Consider the following 24391-nt stretch of genomic DNA (forward strand, 5'->3'; position numbering starts at 1 on the left):
GCCAAAAAGCTGGTTGCTGCAGTTTTCTCATGGTAGGTTGTCTTCCCCTCCCCACCCCCCCTTAAAATCAACAGTATTGAAAACAGTCATTTGTAGTAAGGGGAACAGTGATGGGAACTCTGTAATGCCTGCCTCTTCCCTTTCCCTATCCTGTCAAGTCACCCAGCTACCTGCCTCCTGCAAATTAGGCATGACTACCTTATTTTCCTGTATGAGCTGGAGGTCATTCAGCTGCACCTCAGTCTCCATAACATGATTCTTAAGGAGCTGCATCTGGATGTTATTTGTGCAGATGTAGTTACCAGGGAGACGAGGTTTGACAGAGTTCCCACATCTCACACAAAGAACACGCCATTGACCTCAGACCCATTCTAACAGCATTAGATAGGCAGCAATAGACAAAGAAAGAAACTTACCTTGAGCTGAAGCCTGGAGCTTAACCATTCGAACACTGGTCCACTCCAGTGGCTACTCCCAAAATGACCACTCACTTAAACCTAACTTTTATTGGCCTTTGCAAAGTACATAATAAGAGGCCCAGAAAGTTCTTTTTAAATCTCGTGACATCAATACTGACAGCATCCTTTCCCTGCCGTGATCCATTTACTCTTAACTTCTACCCTGTTGGACCATTTCTTCATCCACAAATAATCCATGTTACCACTTTCACTGATAGTCATACCCTGAAAGAATTCCCAAGATTCATCCCATGTGATAGTCACACACAAAATTCAGCAGGTCAGGCAGCATCTATGGAAAGGAATAAACAGTTCATGTTTTGGGCCAAGAGCCATTGACCCTCCATAGATGCTGTCCGACCCGCTGAGTTCCTCAAGCACTTCTATTTTACTCTGGATTTCCAGCATTTGCAAAATCTCTTTGCTTAAGGGTGGGAGGGGGTAGTGGGGATAAGCCTCCCACTACCCATTAAATGCTCCCAAAGGCAAGCATCTTAAATAGCCACTGACAACCCATCCAGCTCCTGGCCTTCATGTGTGGCTTAGCTACTAAGCCCAGTGGAACTGTATCTACCAACAGGAGAATGGGCAAAGGTGGTTTACCTGCACCTTAAAACCAGTCACTTAGGACAGCTGTGGCTCGTCAGCCATGGCTGGCAGCTCATCTAGAAGGAAAACTCTGACCTCAAACCTCCACTGCTTTGTGACTACATGTGCCCACGGGTAAGGCACTGAACCCACTACTACCACCCACTACGCATTATTTATGCCTGCCAATAGTAGTAGTAATACTAATGTATATTTGTCTTGTTGTATATGCACTTCTGTCAACATGTACATCTACAGAATACTTTTTAAAATGTTAATATTGTGCTGTATGTGATATGTAATGTGTTTTGCACCTTGCCCCAGAGGAATGTTGTTTCATTTTGCTGTATACCTGTGTACAGATGAATAAACTTGAACTTTAGTGTAGTGTTTGGGGTGCTTGTGCTTCTGCTTCTCTGCATCAGCTTCAAGATGGAAAAATATTATTTTTGATTACTCAAGCAAGGAAGCAGCAAAATGCAGTCTTTTAATTAAATGTGAATTCAGTTAAGTAATTTCATGAATTACTATCTCAGTTTAAGTAGATTTTGTCAGCTGCAGTGCATGACATTGAGGAATATTTTTCACCACTAGATGGCATTCAGTGGACCAGCAGTACTTGCCAATGTGAATTGAATTGACTTTACTCCTCATGTATGTGAAGGATGTAAGCAATAAAAATCTTTGTCTCTGTCCAAAGGTGCAATTGTAGTAATTTATAATAAATAGAGCAGTTATTGTAACAGAGTACACTGAAATCAGTGTCAGTTAAAAACTGATGGCCTGGTGGAAGAAGCAGTCCTGGAGTCTGTTGGTCCTGACTTTTATGCTGTGGTACTATTAAGGTAAGGGTAAACAAGTCTCCCTGAAGAAGGCAATGGAATTTAAAATACTCTACAAAAGCACCAATATATATATTTTTTTGTAATTTATTTTTAAAAGCACCAATATTTTGGTTCAAAAACAGGATTAAGTAATTGGATCAGCAGAGGAAGGCAGTTTATCTTATTCCACAATTAGAATAACTATACAACTTCAGGTATTGAGGCCAAAAATAAGGAAAAACACAATTATTTTCTTCTCTTTATTGATAAATATGAACATACCGGTTGTAGACAAAGTTCCACCAATGTAGAATAGCTTGAGACAACTCAAAGTAACAACTTTAATTTTAAAAATATAATGCAACTCCACAAAATGTTGACTAGTGCCCAAGATCCACATTTTTTATTGCTACTCAGTGAATTGTACCAGAAGTATCTGCACCACTGCATTTATAAGCCAAAATTATCAATTGTCACAAACAAGGTGCTTTGAAGTTCCTACAACCTCCATGAAATGTAGTTATTTGTCAATATAGCAAAAAATTCTTTTGAATCAAGCTCTGTTTATGTTTCCATAATACAAGAGCTTACAACAGACTTTGAAAAAAGGTCAGGATCCAGGTGTACAAAAGCCTTTAAAGCTTTGATTTGTTGCATTTAAATATACTCTTTCTCTTAAATCTCACTTAGAAGGTATCTTGTTCAGATTTACTCAATCCACATCTCAAATCATCGTAGGTTTAAAAAATGTATAAATGTCAATTTTTGGTATGAAATTAATTCAGCATTGAAATCCATGCAAGGCCAGCAATAGATCCAAACTTAACTTGTTCTGTGGAATGAAAACTTCCCCTTGTCCCGCACTGGGTGAGCATCCATGATTTTGAACTCTTCGAGAATGGATAAATGGATACTGTATTGTGCAAGAGGGTTTTTGGTTGAACATTGATATTGGTTAACTGGTTTGTTTGACTTTGTAGAACTTGGGACAGTTTACTCATAAAATGGGTAGTCCAAAGTGAGTAAGTAGTTTCAGGAAGCAAGGACACAGCTAAAATCATTCATTAGTAGATAACGAGGCTTTCCCCAGCATTTCACCCCCCACCCCGCCACTAGTGAATGTTGTCAGACAAAACTCCCCAGTTAAATATGAGCAATACACACTAAATACTAGAGGAACTCAGCAGGCCAGGCAGCATCTATGGAAAAGAACAGAGTCAACATTTCAGGCCAAGAACCTTCAGCAGGACTGGAGTCAGAGTTGGGAGGGGAGGGAGAAGAAGAGGGGTGGAGTAAACAGTCAGTGTTTTCCAGTGCTGCCAAAGGGTCTTTCATAGTGCAGTGCCTGGCCTGGCCTGCTGAGTCCCTCCAGTATTTTGTGTTGCTTAGTTTTCCAGCATCTACAGATTTTCTCTTGTTTGCAGTTAAATGTGATACAGCCTGCACCTAATTAATAGTATTTGCTTCCTTTTATTCTGGAATTATATTTAAACCAGTTCACATAGAAGTATAAATTGTAAAAATGTCTTTCACCTGGTGAATATATGCAGTAGCACATATGGAAAATATGAACCGAGATGTGATTAATCAGTATATACGATACTATGTAAATTATATGTAACAGGTAACTATCCATTAATCAAGGGATATATGCAACCCTGTTTCTGTTAAATTACACTTTTTTTAACTGATTTTCACAGAAATGGCAAACATTAAAAATAAATAACTGGGAAATATAATTCTAGGTTGAGTACCCTTTGTCCAAAATCGTAAAGTTTTTTTGAACGCTGACATGATGTCACAAGTGGAATATTCAACAAGGCGCTAGGAAGGTTCGCAGGTAATGCACAGGTCTCTGCTCACCACAGACAGTTCTGAGAGGTGACCTCACAAATATAACGAACAGAAGGTAACAAAAATAGAAAAAACACCAAAGTGAAAAATGAAGATCTCAATTGTGTACTGAAAGAATGGACTCGTCAGTGTCAGACTGAACCTATGCCACTTAACAGTATGCCCATCATGAAATGAACAAAGATCTATCACACCAAACTGAAAATTGAAGGTAATTGTGAATATTCAACAGGCTGGTTATAGAAATTTGAGAAAAGGCACAACATTACATTTTCAAAGATCTTGAAATATTTTAAAGTCTGTTGATCATGAAGCAGCAGAGAAATTCATTGATATGTTTGTGAAGATCATCGCAGATGAAAATCTAACATCAGAACAAGTCTACAATGCTGATTGCTTTTAAACCTTACATAAAATCTAAGAGAAAAAAAGTAAAATACAAATATAGTCTGCTGTAACCTTTTAATCAAAACATGGCATCGTAGCTGGAGACTGAAAGTCTGGGTTGTCTGTTGTTGATTCAGGTATTCTCCCAGTGCTGCCGATCTGCTTTTGTTACCCTGCACACAGTTTCATTAAGGGATACTCAACCTGTATAAAGTTTGAACCTCTGCAGAGAAACTCAAGTAATAAACCAAATGAGAATGTAATTTCATTTTAACAATATACATTACTTGCAGAATAAGATGCCTTTTTCGAATACCAATTACTTGCTGTGACAATAGTTCAGTATAGCTGGTGTTCATTACATAGTTTTAGCAATACTGTACACTGTTCTTCAAGAACAGATATACATTGTTAACAAATTAGCTTAGCAATTGCCAGTTTGAGACATGCAATTGCATTCATTATAGTTTGGCAATATTTGCTTGTTTATACAAGTAATGTAATTTTATATAAAAATCACTGAAATCTGTGTGATGCAAAAATTAAACTGATGTTTGCAGATGACTAAGGGTTGATTTATCTAGAGATTTATATTCTTCTATATAAGAGCACAGAATAAGTTTCAAAGGCTAAAACATTGACCAATAAATTAACTCAGAAGATACACCTCTTACCCTTAGTAACTTGAACCAACATTTAGAAATCCAAATAGTAAATTAGTTTCCTAATCTGTCCCTGTACTTTAACATACCCAAATCTCCCATAGAATGCAATCGCCAAGTACTTGAAGCTTAGGCAAACTCCAGAGCTAACTGACAGATCACTTCTACAGTCACCATTCTGATTTTCCATTCATTCATTTTAATTTCTTCCTGAATTGCAACTCCCCGGCCTTCACTTTCATGTCCAGTTTTGAAAACCCCATTTTTTTTAAACGTTTAAATTAAAAAAGTTGATCAACATCTCTTAAAAATATATTGCAAAATGTCACCTCTTTTGTTTACTGTACCACTTTGTTGCCTCCTACTACATCTCCATTGTTAACTGCAAAACATGGGTTAACCATTCAGTTAATTACTGACTGCAATATCCAACAGGGAGAGCAATTAGAATGGAGAAAGTACTACCAGAGTGAGGATTACAAGAATGTCAGATGCGTGAAATTCCATTTCTTTAAAGTTACTTGTTTGTCTAAATAGCTACCTTGCATGTCAAAAAATTTAATTTAACATTAGTGCAGATTGAGTCCAAAAGTGGATGTACCATATGAAAGTTGTTATCCCATTCTCTGTCTGAGAAAGCAAAAATAGAAAAATATAGCTTCAGAAATAGATCATTTGTAAAAAGAGGAAAATATGGTACGTTACAACTATTTACAAATAAATTACAGTCCTTATTGTCATGAGGGTCCTTGCTTCTTCTAAAATGCCGTACCTTATTTGAATGAGAATAGGGCATTCATGCAAATAAACATAGATGTATGGTGGCCAAGGGCAGATATTCACATAAATATTTTATTCTCCCCTTTGACTCAGAGGTAAAAATTGGAACTGAAAATCAAAAGCTCTAGAAATACACAGCATTCACCATGCTTTCACTCAACCATTAAATCCTTGATGCATGTGAAGGGCCATCCATTGATGAGAGTGTCAAAATGGTTGTGTCATTCGTGCAGTGGGGATCCAAGTCACTCCAAGATCTAAAACAAAAACAAAAGTTTTGACAACGTGACATCTAGAGAGCACTTGTAGGAAGAAATAACGTAGATTCATACTTGGCTTACAATCTTATAGTCATTTAATACTATATCCTAAATTCTTACATGTAAGTATCCAAACAAAAAGCTATGTAAATCAGCTATGTAAATGTTAAACACATTAAATAAGCATAGCATCTATGGAGGGAAACAAACAGCAATTCAGGCTGATCCCCTTCATCATTAAATCTGGTGAAGACAGTTTATTCCCCTCCATAGGTGCTGCCTGACTTGCTGAGTTTCTTCAGTTCTGGATTTCCACCATCTGTAAAATATTGTGTTAAATAAGCATTACAATTTTGTTTCAGTTGAAATGTAAGGGATGTTCAATCCTGCATAACAGTATTTTAGTTCCAAAAATGGCTTGAGCAGTAGGATATCTTGTTTTAGAAATCAGAACTCTGGACTAAAACACATGGACCCAAATCTTTGTGATGTGGTTCTCCTGCCTGTACTTATCCAGTCTGGACGTGGAAGGCCTGTGTTGCTGGCCCAAAGCACCCAGTGTTCCAGAGGTGAAGCCGAAAGGCAACTGGATTCCCAGCACTGTAACTCACCTCCTCTTTTGTCATGAATCCACAGCCCAGCCCATGATGCACTGTAGAACGAATGAAGCTCCAGATTTAAAAATTACTATTAGAAAAGTTGCCTGAACTTAAAAATCTGTAAGTCACTGGAACCCAAAGGAATGTATCCTAGGAACGTGAGGGAAGTTTGAGAAGAAACTGCCATGGTAATCACAACCTTTCAGTATGCTTTGTCTATAGAGTGGTACCAGAGGGCTGGAGAATGTTACCTTGTTCAGTAAAGAAAAAGTACAAACCCAGCAACAGGCCAGTCAGTTTAATGAGAAATTCTGAAGATGCTGGAAATCCAAAGCAACACACACAAAATAGTGGAGGAACTCAGCAGGTCAAGAAGCATCTATGGAAATGAACAGTCGATGTTTCGGGCTGAGACACTTCTTCAGTTTAATCTTGGTGTGAGGAAAATGTTTAGAAACATTGATCCAAGACAGGATTAAATAGACAGCTGGAGGAAGTTGGATTGAATAAAGTAAGATGGTGTAGGTTTGTTAAGGGTAAACTGTTCAACCAAAAAGGCTGAGGAGTGAGCTGGCAGAAGTATTTATACCTGAATAGAGTGGATAGTGAGAGGCCATTCTTGTTGGTGGCAAAACCAAGGACTATTCAGGTATAAAATAAGAAGTGAATTAAGAATTAGACTGGCACGAGTAAAAACTAGTTAATAGCGTGCTTTCGGAATATAGAGTTCACTTCCTGCAGTTGTGGAAATGGAAGCAGGTTGCCTTGTGGCCTTCAAGCGTGAACTGGAAAATCTACAGTGAGGAAAAATATGCAAAGCTATGGAGAAGGAGCTCGCAGGTGGAACTAGTGAGTTGTTCTGGTAGAGACCTGGCATAGACATGTATGGGCTGAGTGTTCTCCTACTGTTCTGTAACCATTCTATAATTTTATAGAGAGGATCAGGATCTTCAGCCAGAGTTTGCTTCTCCACTAGAGACCAGCAGTGACCAACAGTTTCACCCCTCCAAACCTCTCAGTGCTGCCACAACTGGATTCAACACCTTCACTTCCATTTGAAACCAGCATTTACCAGTAAAGTTTAATCATAGTGACAGCAGAAATACTTTTCCAATAACAGAGGGTGAAACTCTCAAACTCCTACTTGGACATTTTCAAACTTTAGACAAATAAATGATATTTAACAATACAAATCCATATGATCTTTAGGTTTTCAAAGGACAAATCTGCATTTCATCAAAATGGCTAACCTTTAATTTATTTGGAGTAATCTCAACGAAGGCCCAAAGATCCCGAAACCATCAAGATTGAAAGGAGAAGAGAAAATAAAACAAGTTAAACAATGCTAAAGGTGGAAATTAAAACCTGTAGATAGCAGGAAAATCGAGATAGTCTTCCATAGATTTGAGGTATGAGACAGCTTAAACAGGACATTACAAAGACTTGATTGAAACACATCAAGAGAGTATGTAACAAATCAGAATCAGAGTAAAAGTAATTTAGAGAAAACACCCACAATTGTTACAAAGTATCAAAAGAATGCTGAGTAGGGAAAGAATAAGCTGGCCTAAATTGGCTACATTTCCTGGTGTCAATGTTTCTAATGAAGATAAAGGGTTAGTGTTTCTAAGGTAAGAGATAATGTGTGATCTGATTGAAAGGAAGAGCAGACACAAGGGACCTACTCTATTTCCACTTCTTGTATGTTCTGTGATAAATTTTATACCTGTTCCACCTGAAGATGCAACTATGCATAAATTCTTCAGTACAATTCCAGTAGTCCAGTAACTCAATAAATCCTCAGAATATTAAAATAAATTTACTTTTACAGTCTTTGTATCAGAATTGGCCTGTGTTGATGCAAAGTCATACTATAACATTAACTCAATTTCTCCAACCCGTACGGTGACCTGAACTCCCAATTCTTTCTTTTCCAGATGGCTTCGTGACCTGCTGATATTTATGTTTTCACTCCAGAACATTCACCATTTGTTCTACGCAATCTCAATTAGAAACAGTACATTACTGCCTCCCAAAGGGATAAAACGTTTTGGGTCAGTGACAACACTAATATTAAGTGCAAACTTATCTCTTGCAACTTGGGCACATAACCTAGGCCAGATGAGCCACTGTTGCATTAACTGAAAAGCCTTCCTGTATGCATGGCATGAAAAGAATTCCAACTTTTTTCCTGGACAAATATAAAAGACCTCTTTATACATTTGAAAGATGAATTCCCCTACATATCAAAGAGAACTGCAACCTTGCTGCATTAAACTAACATCTTTTCTTAATTATATTTCAAAAATGAAGCAAGAGATTTTATAAAACATATTTTTCTTTTCAAATCAAGTCTCTCTGTGTCCAAGTCCATTATCTCCAATTTAAAATTGGGCTTTGAAAGTTCAATCAACTGGCAAAAAATAAAAATAACTCATTTTTTGAAAAACAAAAGAAAACATTTTTTTAAAAAACTGGTTCTGGAACTGAGAATCCAATCAAAATACTGACAAAGAATAAAAAAGAAAACCTTTTTTCCCTCGACTTGTGTATACTCTCCAAATATTTAAAATGGGCTAAATATTACAAAACTTACCACAAATAAAAGGTTAAAAACATTTAACTGTTTTACAAAGTCAATTCCTGTCATAAAATCTAACAAATTTTACACTTATAAAAATGCTTTTGAAACAAGCTATTTTTAAAACCACATACAAGGAGTACAATGACAATTTTAGTGAACTACAAAGGCTTAGAAATCAATGAGGATAAGAATTTGAACAGGAGGTGGAAATTGACTTAGTGATCAACTAGTTGACAGTTTCAGGGATTCTCAATCACTGTTATAATGAAAATGGCAAATTTAGTACCAGCAGATATTTCAAAACCAAAATTGATTTCAAGTTTAGAGATCAGACTTGCTTGAGCATCATCCACTCTATCTTCCAAAGTTTACTTTGCAATTATTTTAGAAGAAAACATCTAACTTGGAGTGGTAAGTCTCTCATTGCTTGGCTCAATAACCACACTGACAGTGATTTAGAAGCCTCTATAAATTTAAGTCGTATGATCTATAAGTGAGAGTGAACAAACACACTAGCAAATTCTTAAGCGTTTACCACACAATGGTGGGGCTTAGGGAGTGCTTTTAAATTAGGATTCTTATTCTGAGGGAATACCCACAACATTTTTGTCAGGTAAAAACTATTCATTAGCAGAAGAATGCAAGCTCAACTTAGAATCCATGACCCTGCAAAGAATACAGAGTTTGAAAAGCTCCCAGGAATTTGACACCAAAACAATACAATTTCTAATCACATTGTAAAGAACATTCCTACTTATACCCAAGAAAACAATACAAAGTACTGTATTAAAATACTAAATTTTTTCCTCTTACTGCTGAGACCAAGCAGCCAGTCCAAAACTTGATTACAAATTTACTGAATGCTTTAAAAAAAACTTTAAGAACAGGTACAGCCTGTTATGGACCATGCCTGCTGCTGTTCTGTAAGTTAACAGCAGCAGCAAGCTCATGTTCCCGTTTGTAAGAAAAATGCTTGCAGCAGAGTCTATTAAGAGAAATTCCACACCTGTTGACTCGCAAGGAATTGCATCTTCCCATTATTTGGTCTAATACTCTTCTAAAAGGTGAACATCCTGTTTCTCTGCTTGAGTAACAGCAAAGTGATTCCATGCAGGTGACACCAGATTTGGTCTCCAAGAACTGCAGACAAATGAAACAAAATATATTTATTTGCAAGGAGTATTGTCCAGTTACATACTATAAGATTTATAAATGTAACCTAAAATGTATGCCATTAACACTGTGATCTATTTGCTCTATTATTAAGATATTTATCATTTAGATCTATACTGAAATTCAACTTAATAAAATTGATAGCAATGGAAAATTTTCAAAATGTTAAAAATCTCTTGCAACTACCATTCAAGCTATGATATAGACTACATCCTGGCAAACCGAATTCTAAGTTGGGCCCTGTTGTGAAGTAAATTATTTTCATGGCTGTAAGAGGAAAAATCAGGGTGATGAAAGATCAACTTAATTGTTTTGGATTTCTTCTTACAAACAAGTATTTCACATGTAAATCAGTCTACAGAGCACATTTAGAAGATGAAATGCCATATACAAATGTTATCTGAATAAAATGTGAACTTGTTATGAAAAATGTTCCTCAGTACTTGAAACGTGATCATCTTTCATTGCCGAATTCACCAAGGAATATTCTGCACAAGATACAATGGAGCAAGTATTGTACACTGGATATAGGACAAAATGTAACCAATTCATGAGAGAGAGAGAGAGATCTCAGCCTGGATTGACATTAGTTGGCTGATTTTGTCGACTGTGCTTCAGCCCATCTCACAGTCAACCATGGAAGTTCAAGTAAACTGGAAGTCAAATGCTGCTGAACTCAACCTCGTACTCTTGTCACTGGACCAACCAGCAAGTCACTGACAAAGCACAGGCTTAATGATGAGAACCCTCCACAGTTATGCCAAAATGGGTCTGTGCAATAACAGCAACTTGGCTCATTTGAATTGGGTCACTGACCCTGTGGAGAAAAGGTTAAGTGGTTAAAAACATAGAAATCTACAGTACATTACAGAACCTTCAGCCCACAATGTTGTGCTGACCATGCAACCTACTCTAGAAACTGCCTAGAATTTCCCTAGCGCATAGCCTTCTATTTTTCTAAGCTCCATGTACTCTTGGGCTAAGAGGCTCTTGAAAGACCCTATTGTATCTGCTTCCACCACCAACGCAAGCAGTGCATTCCATGCACTCACCACTGTGTGAAAAACTTAACCCTGACATTCCTTTGGTACCCATTTCCAGCTTCAAATTATGCCCCCTTTGTGATGGCCATTTCAACCCTGGGAAAAAGCCTCTGGCTATCCACAAAATCAATGCCCGTCATCATCTTATATACCTAAATTTATGGATTTTATTGAAGTGTTGTTTTAAGACACCAGTTTTTTTTTAATGATATAGTTAAATCAATTTTAAAATTAATCATCATGGTGTTATTTCAAAAGTGGGGCCTCAGTATTTGACACAGAAGGCCTTTTTGAAATAGACCCTGCTCTGTCTTGGGAGAGCATCCTTTAGGAGAGAGGAGCGGTCAGCCCAAGACCTCAGTATTTGGAACAGGTTAGCCTGGGTTAGTATAATGGATGACAAGTATGGGCAGTGGGATGGATCAAGTAACTAGCACATGCTATAACATTTGTCAACTATATCAGTGGATCAATGCTTTTGACTGACGCATGCTTCTAATGTCATCTTTCTGACCCAACAACCAATGATTACAGTGGATCTGTATCCTTCACAAAGAAGCCACTGTTCGTTGAGGAGAAGTCAGTTTATAGGGAGTAATCACATATTGCAACAAGCAAGGGCATATGTTAGAAGAATCTGAAAATAATTATTCAGATTAACTCAAACTTAACATACAATGAGGCAAAAGTTCTGGTGGACTGGCCAGTCATTTGCCCCAAGTGGGCAATTCCCAAGGAAAGATTGCAGTTCAGGAATTCTGTGGCAGCAGAGCTACTGCAATGCCTATCTGGAAAGAAGCAGCACAGGATATCCTGCAGATGCTGGAAATCTTGAGCAACACACTCAAAATACTGAAAATACCGGGGTCAGGCAGCGTCTATGGAAAGGAATAAACAGTTGACATTTTGGATTGGAAAGGAATGGGGCAGAAGACAAGATGAGAAGGTGGGTATAAGGGAAGAAGTACAAGCTGGAAGATAAAAGGTGAAACCAGATGGGCAGGGGTGGCGGGGGAAGGTGAGTGGGTGGATGAATTAAGCAGGGAAGGGGTAAGTGGAAGAGGTAAAGAGCTAGAGGAGGAGCATCTGATTCAAGAGGACCATGGAAGAAAGAGAAGAAAGAACAGAAGTGAGAACTAGATTTTCTAGCTCTCAGAATGGGAAATCCACTTGCTGAGCCTGGACTAGGTAAACTTCATCTACACGCAAGGAGACACCTAAAATCAATGGACAAATTATTTGCCAGCAGAAAAGATATAAGAGATTTGTATTTGTTAGTTTAAGTACTTTAATTTTTTAAAATGGATGCATCTGTTTAATACTTTATAAATAGTATTTTTAAAATTTTTTGACTGGCGCAGAGTGATTGTGATCATTAAATGACAAATGCACACATTTAGTCACAAGAGACTGTAGACACTGGAACGAGAAAACGAAGCACTGGTGGAACTCAGAAGGTCAGGCAGCATTTGTGGATGGTCGACATTTCAGGTCGAGATCCTACATTAGGGCAGAAATAAATGCAAACATTAATTGGTAAACAGGAAGTTTGTCAACCAATCAGACAAAGCTCTGGTGAGTAGGAAGAGTTTGGGAGCCAAGCTGTTCTTGTTAATGCAACAGGTTCTGCTCCACTTTGTGCCCATACAAAACACTGATCAGGCCATACTCGAAGTATGTGTAGTTACGGTCACCACAGTACAGTATTAAGTGTAAGAGGGTTCAGAAAAGATTCACAAAGCTATTGCTTGGACTGGCAAACATATAAAATTATGAAAGGCATGGACAGAGTAGATAGTGTCCATTTCCATGGTTGGTGTGTCTAAAACTAGAGAACATAAGGTTATGGTGAGAGGGAGAAGGTTTAAAAGGAATCTAAGGGGTAAATTTTCGTTGGTATCTAAATGAGCTTCCAGAGGTCGTGGTGGAGGCAGGAATAATATTCAAAAGGCAAACACTGAGATGGAATTAATGAAGGCAAGTGTCATGGGCATAGATAACTGGCAAATGGTTGGCAAAGACGAGGTGGGTCAAAAAGCCCGTTTTATACTGTACAACACTATGATTAATGTACTGGTAGCTGTAGATTACTAAGTCCAGGGTCATGCTAAAGAAATATCAAATTGTGTACAGTTGTTACAAAATTTTCTTAATCATGTATTCCAGTCTATTAATCTATTAAATAGATTAAAAAAGTACAAAACAGAAGTAATATATATTAAAAAGTAAGGTAGTGTTCATGGGTTCAATGTCCATTTAGTAATCAGATGGCAGAGGGGAAGAAGCTGTTCCTGAATTGCTGAGTTTGTCCCTTCAGGCTTCTGTACTTCCTTCCTGATAGTAACAATGAAAAGGCATGCCCTGGGTGATGGGGGTCCTTAATAATGACCATTGCCTTTCTGAGGCACTGCTCCTTGAAGATGTCTGAAGATGTTTTGGATACTACGTTAATACTTGAGTATTTGACAGCACTGGGTCTATACTCACTGGAGTTTAGAAGAATGTGGGGGTTGGGGGGGGGGGAAATTTCACATTGAAACCTACTGAATATAGAAAGGTCTAGATAGAGTGCACTTGAAGCGGATGTTTCCCACAGTCAGGTTCCTAGGACCAAAGTGTACAGCCTCAGAATACAAGGACATCCCTTTAGAACAGTTATGAGGAGGGAGTTTTTTTTCACCAAAGGGTAGCAAATCTGTGGAATTCAAGTCATTGGGTATATTTAAAGCAGAGGTTGGAAGGTTCCTGATTAGTCAGGGCATTAGCGATTATGGAGAGAAGGCAGAAGAATAGAGTTGACAGGGATAATAAGTCAGCCATGAAGGAGTGATGAAGCTAACTTGAAGAGCAGAATTACGAAATTCGGCTCGGTCTTATGGACTTCTTCAAAGGTCACTTTTCCAGTCTCCAAAGTATCATTAAAGAAACCTTTGCATACATCTCAGCTAAGTCAACAGTGGATATAAATGGCCAAGGGCTAAACACTGAACAGCCTGCCAACTCAAAACCATCTCCTTCCAGTTACCAGTCCTCTATCCATGCGCATCGAGTATTCCCAAAAGCACACAATTATTTGATTTAACAAATCCTGTCTTAAAATATAAAGTCCAGCTATCTTATTTAGACCACAGCACAGAGGCAAGGGGCTCTGTGGTTCACTCCTAATCCATGTATTCCAATGTAGATCTCTACCTTTGAAAGTTTATCCATGAAATAAATATTTCTCTGGAACGATGGGCTCCAAATCACTCTACCTAGCCGATTCTGCAATAACATTAAATCTCCATTTAGTAGCAATTTACCCTTAGATTCCTTTTCTCAAAGAGCGAAAACGTTCCTCTTAATGAAACTATTTCATATGCTATTCAATAATATAAAGAAAAAGAATATAATTTGTTGATAAATGTTTAATAACAGAATTATCTGCCCAACCAGTCTGTTCATACTACTATCAATAGACTGTTTAATCTTGAGAACCCAACAAAATCCAAGCAGCGTCACTGATCCTCAAAGCTTCCTGGCATTGACTTTCTTTACACTGTTAACCCAAGGCAAATAATGAGAAAAAGACTTCAAAATGCTGAAGGAACTCAACAGGCCAGGCAGCATCTATGGAAAGAGAGTACGGTTGATGTTTTGGGCCAAAACCCTTGAAGATCACAATAAAGTGCACATCTTGATTCATATAAAAACATTCATGAAAAGCAGCTTATATCATTTCAGCATGAACTCTTGTAGTTAATAAAACTACAAAAGCTCATGCTGAAATGATGTAATCACAAACAAGAGAAAATCTGCAGATGCTGGAAATCTGAGCAACACTCACAAAATGATGGAGGAACCCAGCAGGCCAGGCAGCATCTAGGAAAAGAGTACAGTGACATTTCAGACTGAAGACCTTAAATCAATTTGGATCTTTGGGGTGGCCCAGAATTTTTATATTGGACATTGGATGCCTCGGTGCCATTCAATGACATCAAGGGAAGAAATCACAGAGGCCCTTGTACAGATATTTGCTTTGTTGCTGCTACTGGCAAAGTTCCAGGAGACTGGAGGGTGGCTAATGTTGTTTTATTGCTGAAAGGTAACAAGGGCAGGCCAGGGAACTACAGGCCAATGAGTCTGAATTCAGTTGTAGGGAAGTTACAGGAGAGAATTCTGAGGAACCATCACTTGGATAGCTAAAACCTGATCTGGTGTAGTCAGCATGGTTGTGTGTGGGACAGATATCTAAGCAGTTAGCTGGAGATTGGACAGTGCACTGTATATTACAAAACATGGACTTAACAGCCTTTGATAAGGTCCTGCATTAACAGCCTGATCTAGTAGGTTCAGTTACGTGGGGAGCCAGTGAGGTGGATTCACAATTGGCTTGATGATTGCCTCACAATTCACAATTGGCAGAACGTGCTGGTTGAAGGTTGGGTATCTGACTGAAGGCCTGTGACTAGTAGTTTGCCCCACGGGTTTGTGTTGGGACCTCTTATTAATTACTTACATAAATAATTTGGATAATGTCTGTACATGGAACAATTAGCCAGTGAGATGGATTCACAATTGGTTTGATGAGAGGAAGGAGAGGATGATAGCTGAAGGTCAATTATCTAACAATTTGCAAATTCTTGAAGAGTGCATGAGAAAGAGGAGTTTAAAAAATCATGAGGGGTATAGTAAGGTGGACAGTCACATCTTTTCTTTTGGGTTGTACAGATAGAAGAGGCGAGAGACAGAGATCAGAGAGGCAACTTATTTATACGGAGGGCAGTGAATACCAGGAAACAGTTGAGGTGGGTACAATTGCAACAGTAAGAGACATTTTGATAGATACATGGAGGGTTATGGGCCAAAAGCTGGCAATTGGGACTTGCTGGGAGGATGGTTTGGTTGGCACAGACCAGTTGTGTTAAAGGGCTTGTGTCTGTGCTGCATTACTTCACGATCCTATAACAAATATTTACAAGCTGTCATTACTAGAGCTTGACTAATCTTGCATGGACAATAGGAATTAAAAACTAAAGCTCAAACTAGCCCAATTCTGCAAATTAGAAAACAATATAATGCTCCAGTTATTTAGCCTGTTACTGCCAAACACAATCCATTCATGTGACAAGTATTTTCTGCCCACTTGGTAGATGTGATGGATTCAATATCAGAACTCTGAGCTAAAAAAATAAACTGCCTGAATCACAGTCTTCTTTTAGATGAAATGTAGGTTCAAGTTGGCCAGATCATTTTCCTCCAAAGAATGACTGACAAGAATTCTTTTTTCCCCAAAAATACACTGTGTGATTAAAGTTATCCACAGCTGACTTTACCCTAGTCTTCTCTTTCTATCAGTAACAGGACTAAAGATACCCAGGACATGACAGGGCATAATGTCCATGCTTGCACATAAATATTGTTGTCTAAAATTATATTGCATACAAATCCTTATAGACATTACTGAATTTAAAATGTATTATCTCCCTCGATAAAATGGAAAACTTTTACACTGCTTCTGTGTTAGTAACTTCTATGTATAAAAACTATTTCTTCAAAAAGACTGGCAATAGAGCAACTTGGCAAGCATCCTCTGTATAACACAAGGCATTGCTAAGTGGTTAAATAACTGCACTAGCAACCAAATTTCTGAATCGGTTATCCAAACACTAGTTTGAACCCTCCCTTTGCAGTTGGAGAATTTAAAATTCAATTCAGTAAAAATCAAATCTAGAGGTTAGCCAAAAAAAAATCTGATCTCAGCATCTGCACTCCGAAACTTTGTTACAAAACTATGGCTCATTAATATCCTTCAAGGAAGGAAATCTGCAATCGGTCACCCTGCTTTATTACAAAGTGACTCCAGATCTAACCATGCAATTTTAACCAACTCAATTCAGGGGAAGTTAGGAATGAACAAAAATGTTAACACCCCCCTGAGAATGAATTCAAGAAAAGTCACAAATTTTTGTTTGAACTAGCATGTGGAGGATGGTTAATGTCTCCTGTGTCAAGAGTTCTGAAAGTGTTGCCAAATTAAAACAGCAATTGTTTCTCTTTCCAGAAAGCATCCAATAGCTTCATTTGCTTTCAAGCATTTATGGCTTTATTAATTTTCATTTACCTGTTGAGGGTGGTTGCTGAGCAAGATTCGAGGGAAGAGTTGGTTCTCATGGAGTTAGGCAAATTTTTGCCAGTCACTGAACACTTGGGGTATCATAGAATTGAAGGTGAAAGTGGTCTGATGCTCAAAATTTGAGAGGATGTACGATTGGTATGAAAAAGTATACTTGAACTAAAACTGACAGGATAAGGCATAAGAAAAATCAAAGGAGGTCAGAGGAGGAAGTGTGATGGAGAGGCTAAGTGCTGGATTCCAGAGTTTTGGTTCAAGATCTCCAAAGGAATCAGGGAATGGCCAATGTTCAGAGTGGACAATTCTCAGTAAAAGACGATGGAGAACATTAAGATAGGAAATGGCAAAATCAGGAAAGAAATCTAATAGAAGGATGAGTTCTTCAAATTAATTGTAAAGTTGCCACAGAAGTCAATATAGATCTACATGTAAATTGGAAGGTCCAAGTTAGTTCCAAGTTTATTGTGGAAGGAAAAAGTTAGCAGGAAGTCATTGAGAGGCAAGTAACATTAGGAAGCAGTTGATGGCAGAGATTGATGAAATTTTGGAGAGCAAGTGGTGGAAGGAGAGTAAATGGGAGTTAGAAACTTAGTTGTGGACCAAGGCAGCAGGCTTTCTGGTTCAGTCTAAGATGGTAACCTGGAAGAAGGGGCTGGCATTTAATGGCAAGGGACAGAATTCTGCCTTTAACATCTTTTCCATCACATTATATTTTTATGCCTAGGGAACGTTAACTATTTAGGTACAGGGTGCAAAACATGTATTTTTTTTAAAAAAGGTTGCATTTTGTGGAAGTAACAAAATCAATCCCTGCCATTGCACTGTACAGTGATGGGAGTTTTACAATTTCAATACCTAGTTTTAACACAGAAATCAATGTTGCTGTCATTAATTCAGCCTGTTTTAGTTAGGGAAAATTAGATAAAATTTTAAAATAATTCTGCTTTTAAAATATAAAAACAAATCTCTTGCACTTTGGGGAGTGGTACACTGATCGTGCTGCTTTTTCATAGCTCCAGTAAAATGGGTTTGATTCTAATCATCACTGATGTCTACATGATTTCTGATTGCATGGGCTATCCACAATGTTCCAGTTGTTACCCACGTACAGAGATGCTCATTGGTAGGTTAGTTGCCTACTGTAAATCATCCTTAATATGTGGGTAGTAAGCCAATAAAGGGAATGAAAAAGGACGAGATTGGGGTGAGGGGTATGGGTGGTAATGAACTGCTTGGGAGCTAGCACAAAATCTCTATCATGAGAAAGCAAATGGGATTATACAAACCTCATTTCCAGAAAAGTTGGGATATTTTCCAAAATGTAATAAAAGCAAAAATCTGTGATATGTTAATTCACGTGAACCTTTATTTAACTGACAAAAGTACAAAGAAAAGATTTTAAGTAGTTTTACTGACCAACTTAATTGTATTTTGTAAATATACACAAATTTAGAATTTGATGGCTGCAACACACTTAACAAAAGTTGGGACAGAGTTAAAATAAGATTGAAAAGTGCACAGAATATTCAAGTAACACTGGTTTGGAAGACTCCACATTAAGCAGGCCAATTGGTAGCAGGTCAGGTATCATGACTGGGCATAAAAGTAGCGTCCATCAAAGGCTCAGTCTTTGCAAGCAAGGATGGGCTCACCCCTTTGTGCCAAAATTCGTGAGAGAATTGTTAGTCAGTTCAAAAGGAACATTTCCCAACGCAAGATTGCAGAGAAGTTAGGTCTTTCAACATCTACAGTACATAATATTGTGAAAAGATTCAGAGAATTCAGAGACATCTCAGTGTGTAAAGGGCAAGGTCTGAAACTACTGTTGAATGCGCGTGATCTTTGAGCCCTCAGGCGGCACTGCCTAAGAAACCGTCATGCTACTGTAACAATTATAACTTCAGAAAACCATTGTCACTTAACACAGTTCGTCGCTGCATCCAGAAATGGAACTTGAAACTGTATCACGCAAGGAGGAAGCCATACATCAACTCTATGCAGAAACGTCTGCGAGTTCTCTGGGCCCTAGCTCATCTCAGATGGACCGAAAGACTGTGGAACCGTGTGCCGTGGTCAGATGAGTCCACATTTCAGCTAGTTTTCAGAAAAAACGGGTGTCGAGTTCTCCGTGCCAAAGATGAAAACGACCATCCTGATTGTTATCAGTGAAAGGTGCAAAAGCCAGCATCTGTGATGGTATGGGGATGCTTCAGTGCCCACGGCATGGGTGCGTTGCATGTATGTGAAGGTACCATTGACTCTGAGGCGTATATTAGGATTTCAGAGAGACATATGTTGCCATCAAGGCAACGTCTCTTCCCGGGACATCCATGCTTATTTCAGCAGGACAATGCCAGACCACATTCTGCACAGGCTACAACAGCGCGGCTTTGTAGACACAGAGTGCGTGTGCTTGACTGGCCTGCTGCCAGTCCAGATCCATCTCCTATTGAAAATGTATGGCGCATCATGAGGAGGAGAATCAGACAACGGAGACCACGGACTGTTGAGCAGCTGAAGTCTTATATCAAGCAAGAATGGACTAAATTTCCAATTGCAAATCTACTACAATTAGTATCCTCAGTTCCAAAACGATTAAAAAGTGTTATTAAAAGGAAAGGTGATGTAATACAATGGTAAACATGCCTCTGTCCCAACTTTTGTTGAGTGTGTTGCAGCCATCAAATTCTAAATTGGTGTATATTTACAAAATACAATTAAGTTAGTCAGTAAAACTATTGAAAATCTTTTCTTTGTACTTTTGTCAGTTAAATAAAGGTTCACATGAATTAACATATCACAGATTTTTGTTTTTATTGCATTTTGGAAAATATCCCAACTTTTCTGGAAATGGGGTTTGTAGAACATATTATCTTTTAAAAATGTGTAATAAAGCAAAATTACTACTTTGCAAATTGACTTTAAGAACTTTATTTTATATTGCAATCCGTTTACATTAAAACTATTTCATTTTTAAAGAGTTTGATTCAAGATTTATCACATGTACATTGAAACATACAGTGAAATGTGTCATTTGTGTCAACAACTAACACACTCAAGTATGCTGGGGGCAGTCCATGTTATGTCTCATGTTAATCAGACATGTTCCTCAACTTAGCACAGCATTTAATTAGTTATAATTGCATTTTGCTTCCAGATTGTCAATTAGTTCTTATCAAGGTAACTGAGTGCTTGGCACACTGACATATTGCAAGGTATCTGGGAACTGAGCACTGTTTCGAATTGCTGTAACTGCAAATTCTGGACCTCAAGCTATCATAAGATCTTTTAAAGTTTTTTTCATTCTGTTATTGTAGCTGCAGCTAGTGCAAAAGGCAATCATATATTTACTTGGAAGTAACATTTTGTAATTTACTTTCCTCAATGAAAGTAACTCACTGAGAGAGACTGTGATGGAACCCATGGTATTAAATCATAAATTAGAATGATGCAGCTCTGAACTATCAAACTTCTTTTCAAATGCACTGTTGAAGGTATCCTGAGTGGTTGCATGATGATTGGATACAGCAATTTGAACACACACAGGGACAAAAGCAGCTGCAGAGAGCAGTGGACTCTGCACAATACATCACAGGCACATCCCTCTTCACTGTTGGTAGTATCTACAGGAGGCACTGCCTTAAGAAGGCAACATCTATCGAAGATCCCCACCATCTGGGCTCTCCTATCTTCTTACAGCTACCATCAGGCAAGAGGTACAGAACCCTAAAGTCCTGGTTATAGGACAGCAATTTCCCTTCAACAATTTAGTTTTTGAACCAACCAGTAAAAATCTGATCACTTGAGTTTTTAGCAACACTTTGACCACTTTGCACAATAATGGATCATTTTTAGTCCTATGTTCTTTGCAAGGTAAAGCTGTAGTTTAAACCAAGAACTGAGTAATGTCATTATGGGTTTATCAACTAAAGTAATAGAACTAAAACCATTAATTAGAAAAATTATACCTTATAAAACAAGTTTAAATAAGAATGGAAGGACAAATGACAGTTATAACTGCTGTTCTTTGCTAAGTGCAAGGAACCAAGTTCCCCGAAATAAATGCCAACATTGCATTTGCCTTCAACTGACTCAACCGGCAAGATAACTTTTGTGGACTGCCAAGTCCCTTTGCACCTCTGATTTCTGAATTTTCTCTTAATTTAGAAAATTAGTCTCCACCTGTATTTCTTCAATCATAGTGTATGACCTTGCACTTCCCTGCACTATATTCTATTTGCCACATTTTTGCCGATTCTCCTAATTTGTCTAAGTCCTTCTGAAGACTCAGTTGCTTTCTCAACACTACCTGCCCCTCCACCTATCTCTGTATTGTCTGCAAACTTGGCCACTAAACCATCAATTTCCTCATCCAAATCACTGACGTATAATGTGCAAAGAAGCAGTTCCAACACAGACCTCCTGTCTAGTCACCGGCAGAGAAGACCTTTTTATTGCTGTTCTTTGCCTCCTGCTAAGTCAGCCAATTTTTTATCTACCCATCTTTCCTGCAATACTTAACTTGTTTAGCAGCCTCATGAGTAGCGCCCTGTCAAAGATCTTCTGAAAATTCAAGACCACCTATTGCCATGGTTAACAGAATGGCCAGAGGTGAAATTAATTAGTGACAAGCAGGCTGAAAAGCTTCATGAGACCCCCAGGCTTTAATCTATACAATGTATCCTTCTTACATTAAGTAAAGAATATTAACAAGATATGTTTCTGTGAGAATGGAGAAGTGGAAATGGAGGCAGAGGAAAAGTGCAAATTCACCAGACTAGAATATTGTACATGCAGTATTCCACCTTCCCTTTCTCTCTATAATTATCCACCATTCACTGACTGATGTGAGACTTACAGTGGAACTTTAGCATGACCACTTGACTTGGAATTATTTAAACACCATTATATATTTATAACAATGCTTTTAACGTTTAACACGCCTCTAATCCTACGACAGTTCAATCAGATTAGAACCTTTGCTTTAGGCACACCTGTGTCTGCTCCAGGTATGCTCTTCTACATTCTTCAACAAATCAAGATTGGTCCACTTGCTTGTTGATAAATCTTGGACTGTAGGATGTGCCATTTCATATTTAATTTTTCTAGTCATGGCATTTTCAAGGATACACAGCTCTGATCTGTGGAGTTGCTCTGATTCTCTCCATTTAACATTTTAATGAGTATTGAAAACAGGACTACCACCACCAAATCAATTCAGCAATCCAGTGCATTTATGATGAATGGATCAGCAAGATTCAGGACAGGCAGGTCTTTACAACCCTCAGTGGTATTCCAGAGGAGCACACAGTAGATTCCCATGGATAGGACTGACCAGATACTTCAAAACTGCATAGGATCCCAGAGTCAAATGGTGTTATGCCTCTGGACATACAGCACACTGTGTCACCACCTCTGGTAGGCTTGTGGTGCTAATAATGGAACAGGACATAGGCAGGGACTGATTTTAACATCAGCCTGATAGTTATGCTTGGACCTTTTAGCTATGCTACTGTTTGATATCTCTTGTACAGCACTGTAGATAATGACCATGGAGACCAGTGAGGATGACTTCGTGGAGGGAAGGGGGTCATTATAGCCCAAATCATCTGCTCACTTTCCCACTTCAGCATTTACCCCCTTCACAGCAAGCTTTCATTTAGTCACATCTCAGATCCTTGCATCCAATTCATTAGAACTAGAATTAGATGCAATGCAAGAATAACATGAAACGAATGCTTTTGTTTTCAATTCCCTGAAGCTATATTATCAAAGGCAGGCACAAATGGTGCAAGAAACCCATGTTAGGCCGAGGGAACACACTTCTGAAAACATAACTTCCCAACCACCTGAAAAAGGTGGGCAAAATGCCTTCACTTCACAGCGCAAACCTGCAAAATAAAGCTTTTCTCAAATTGTAGTACCCAGCCTCTGGGATCCAATATTTAAAGCCAAATATTACAAATCAAAATTCTGCACCTAACAAATACCAAGATTGCATACAATCACGTTGAGATATCAATTATAAAAGAGTGATCAAGGAGAAAGTTAAGCATGCAAGCTACGAAATTGATGTCCTTGAGTGCCAAGAAGTAAAAATGTGTAGTGTTTGGTCCAGGGTTTAAATTCAAGCTAGTTCTGAACAACAATCTGACCCTATTCTGATTTATGCTAAGGTAATCCAAAAAAAAAAGAGGCGAGAATTGTGCTTCAATGTTATTAGGGGCATTTTAGTATTTCAGCAGATCTTCCTCACCTTGACAATTGTTTGACTTATGTTTTATACTAAAAGTTTCAAAAACAACACGAAAGGATGAGAAGAAGCCCAAATGATAAAAGCTAGAGCCATAGAGAGAATGGTGGATGTTTTTGCCGATACATGTATCATTAAGAATCCATTTAAACACTGACAGGAAGAATAAAATAAACAAGACCTAAACTTGACACCCACCTTCAAGTCTAGAATCCATGAGAAAATGGAGTGAAAAACAGAACAATCATCTTTGATGTAAAACAAACAAAAATCTGGGCCAAAATATATGAATGCATGTATTAAAATTTTTTAGAGGGGATGTTGTCAAATGTAAGTCACAATGGTAAGATGTATTTTGAGAACACTTTATGCAAAAGTGAATCAAGAGTGTTACATACACATTAATATCTTACTTAACACTACATAATAAAAAGTAGATACATCAAGGAAAATTTAATTAATTTATAGATTTAATAAATATTTAACTGCTAACCATCTTTTTAAACAACAAACTTCATGTTGAAATAAAATGAACACACCTAACTCTGGTTGTAGGTGAACTGAATAAAATAGTCTTTACAGAGTCCTTCAAATACAGTTTGAAAACCATATGAAGCATAACACTAACCACATGAATAACACTTTTTGGAATGCATGTCAGTGCACATATACTCTAAATTAAAGAAATTCCGAAAGACAAAATACTTGATGATATAACATAAATAGCTCAAACAGTAGCAATGTGCAATTAAATAATTCCATTCTACAAGCTTTTATGATGAGTAGCCACATACAGCTATGAGCAGAATTA

At 37.9% G+C, this 24391-nt stretch overlaps 1 protein-coding gene across 2 annotated transcripts in view; it reads right to left on the reverse strand.

Moving 5' to 3' along the window:
* Positions 1 to 1957: 1957 nt before the first annotated feature.
* Positions 1958 to 24391, reverse strand: part of atp11b (ATPase phospholipid transporting 11B) — a 152175-nt gene continuing 129741 nt past the window's right edge. For both annotated transcript variants that reach the window (XM_073041244.1, XM_073041245.1), the window contains 2 exons: positions 10003 to 10136; positions 1958 to 5810 (listed from right to left, as the gene is read on the reverse strand). In XM_073041244.1, the coding sequence (XP_072897345.1) occupies positions 5717 to 5810; positions 10003 to 10136 (228 nt within the window). In that variant the 3' untranslated portion in view covers positions 1958 to 5716. The remainder of the gene's footprint in view (positions 5811 to 10002; positions 10137 to 24391) is intronic.

Source organism: Hemitrygon akajei, chromosome 3 (genome assembly GCF_048418815.1).
Source record: "Hemitrygon akajei chromosome 3, sHemAka1.3, whole genome shotgun sequence".
NCBI lineage: Eukaryota > Metazoa > Chordata > Chondrichthyes > Myliobatiformes > Dasyatidae > Hemitrygon > Hemitrygon akajei.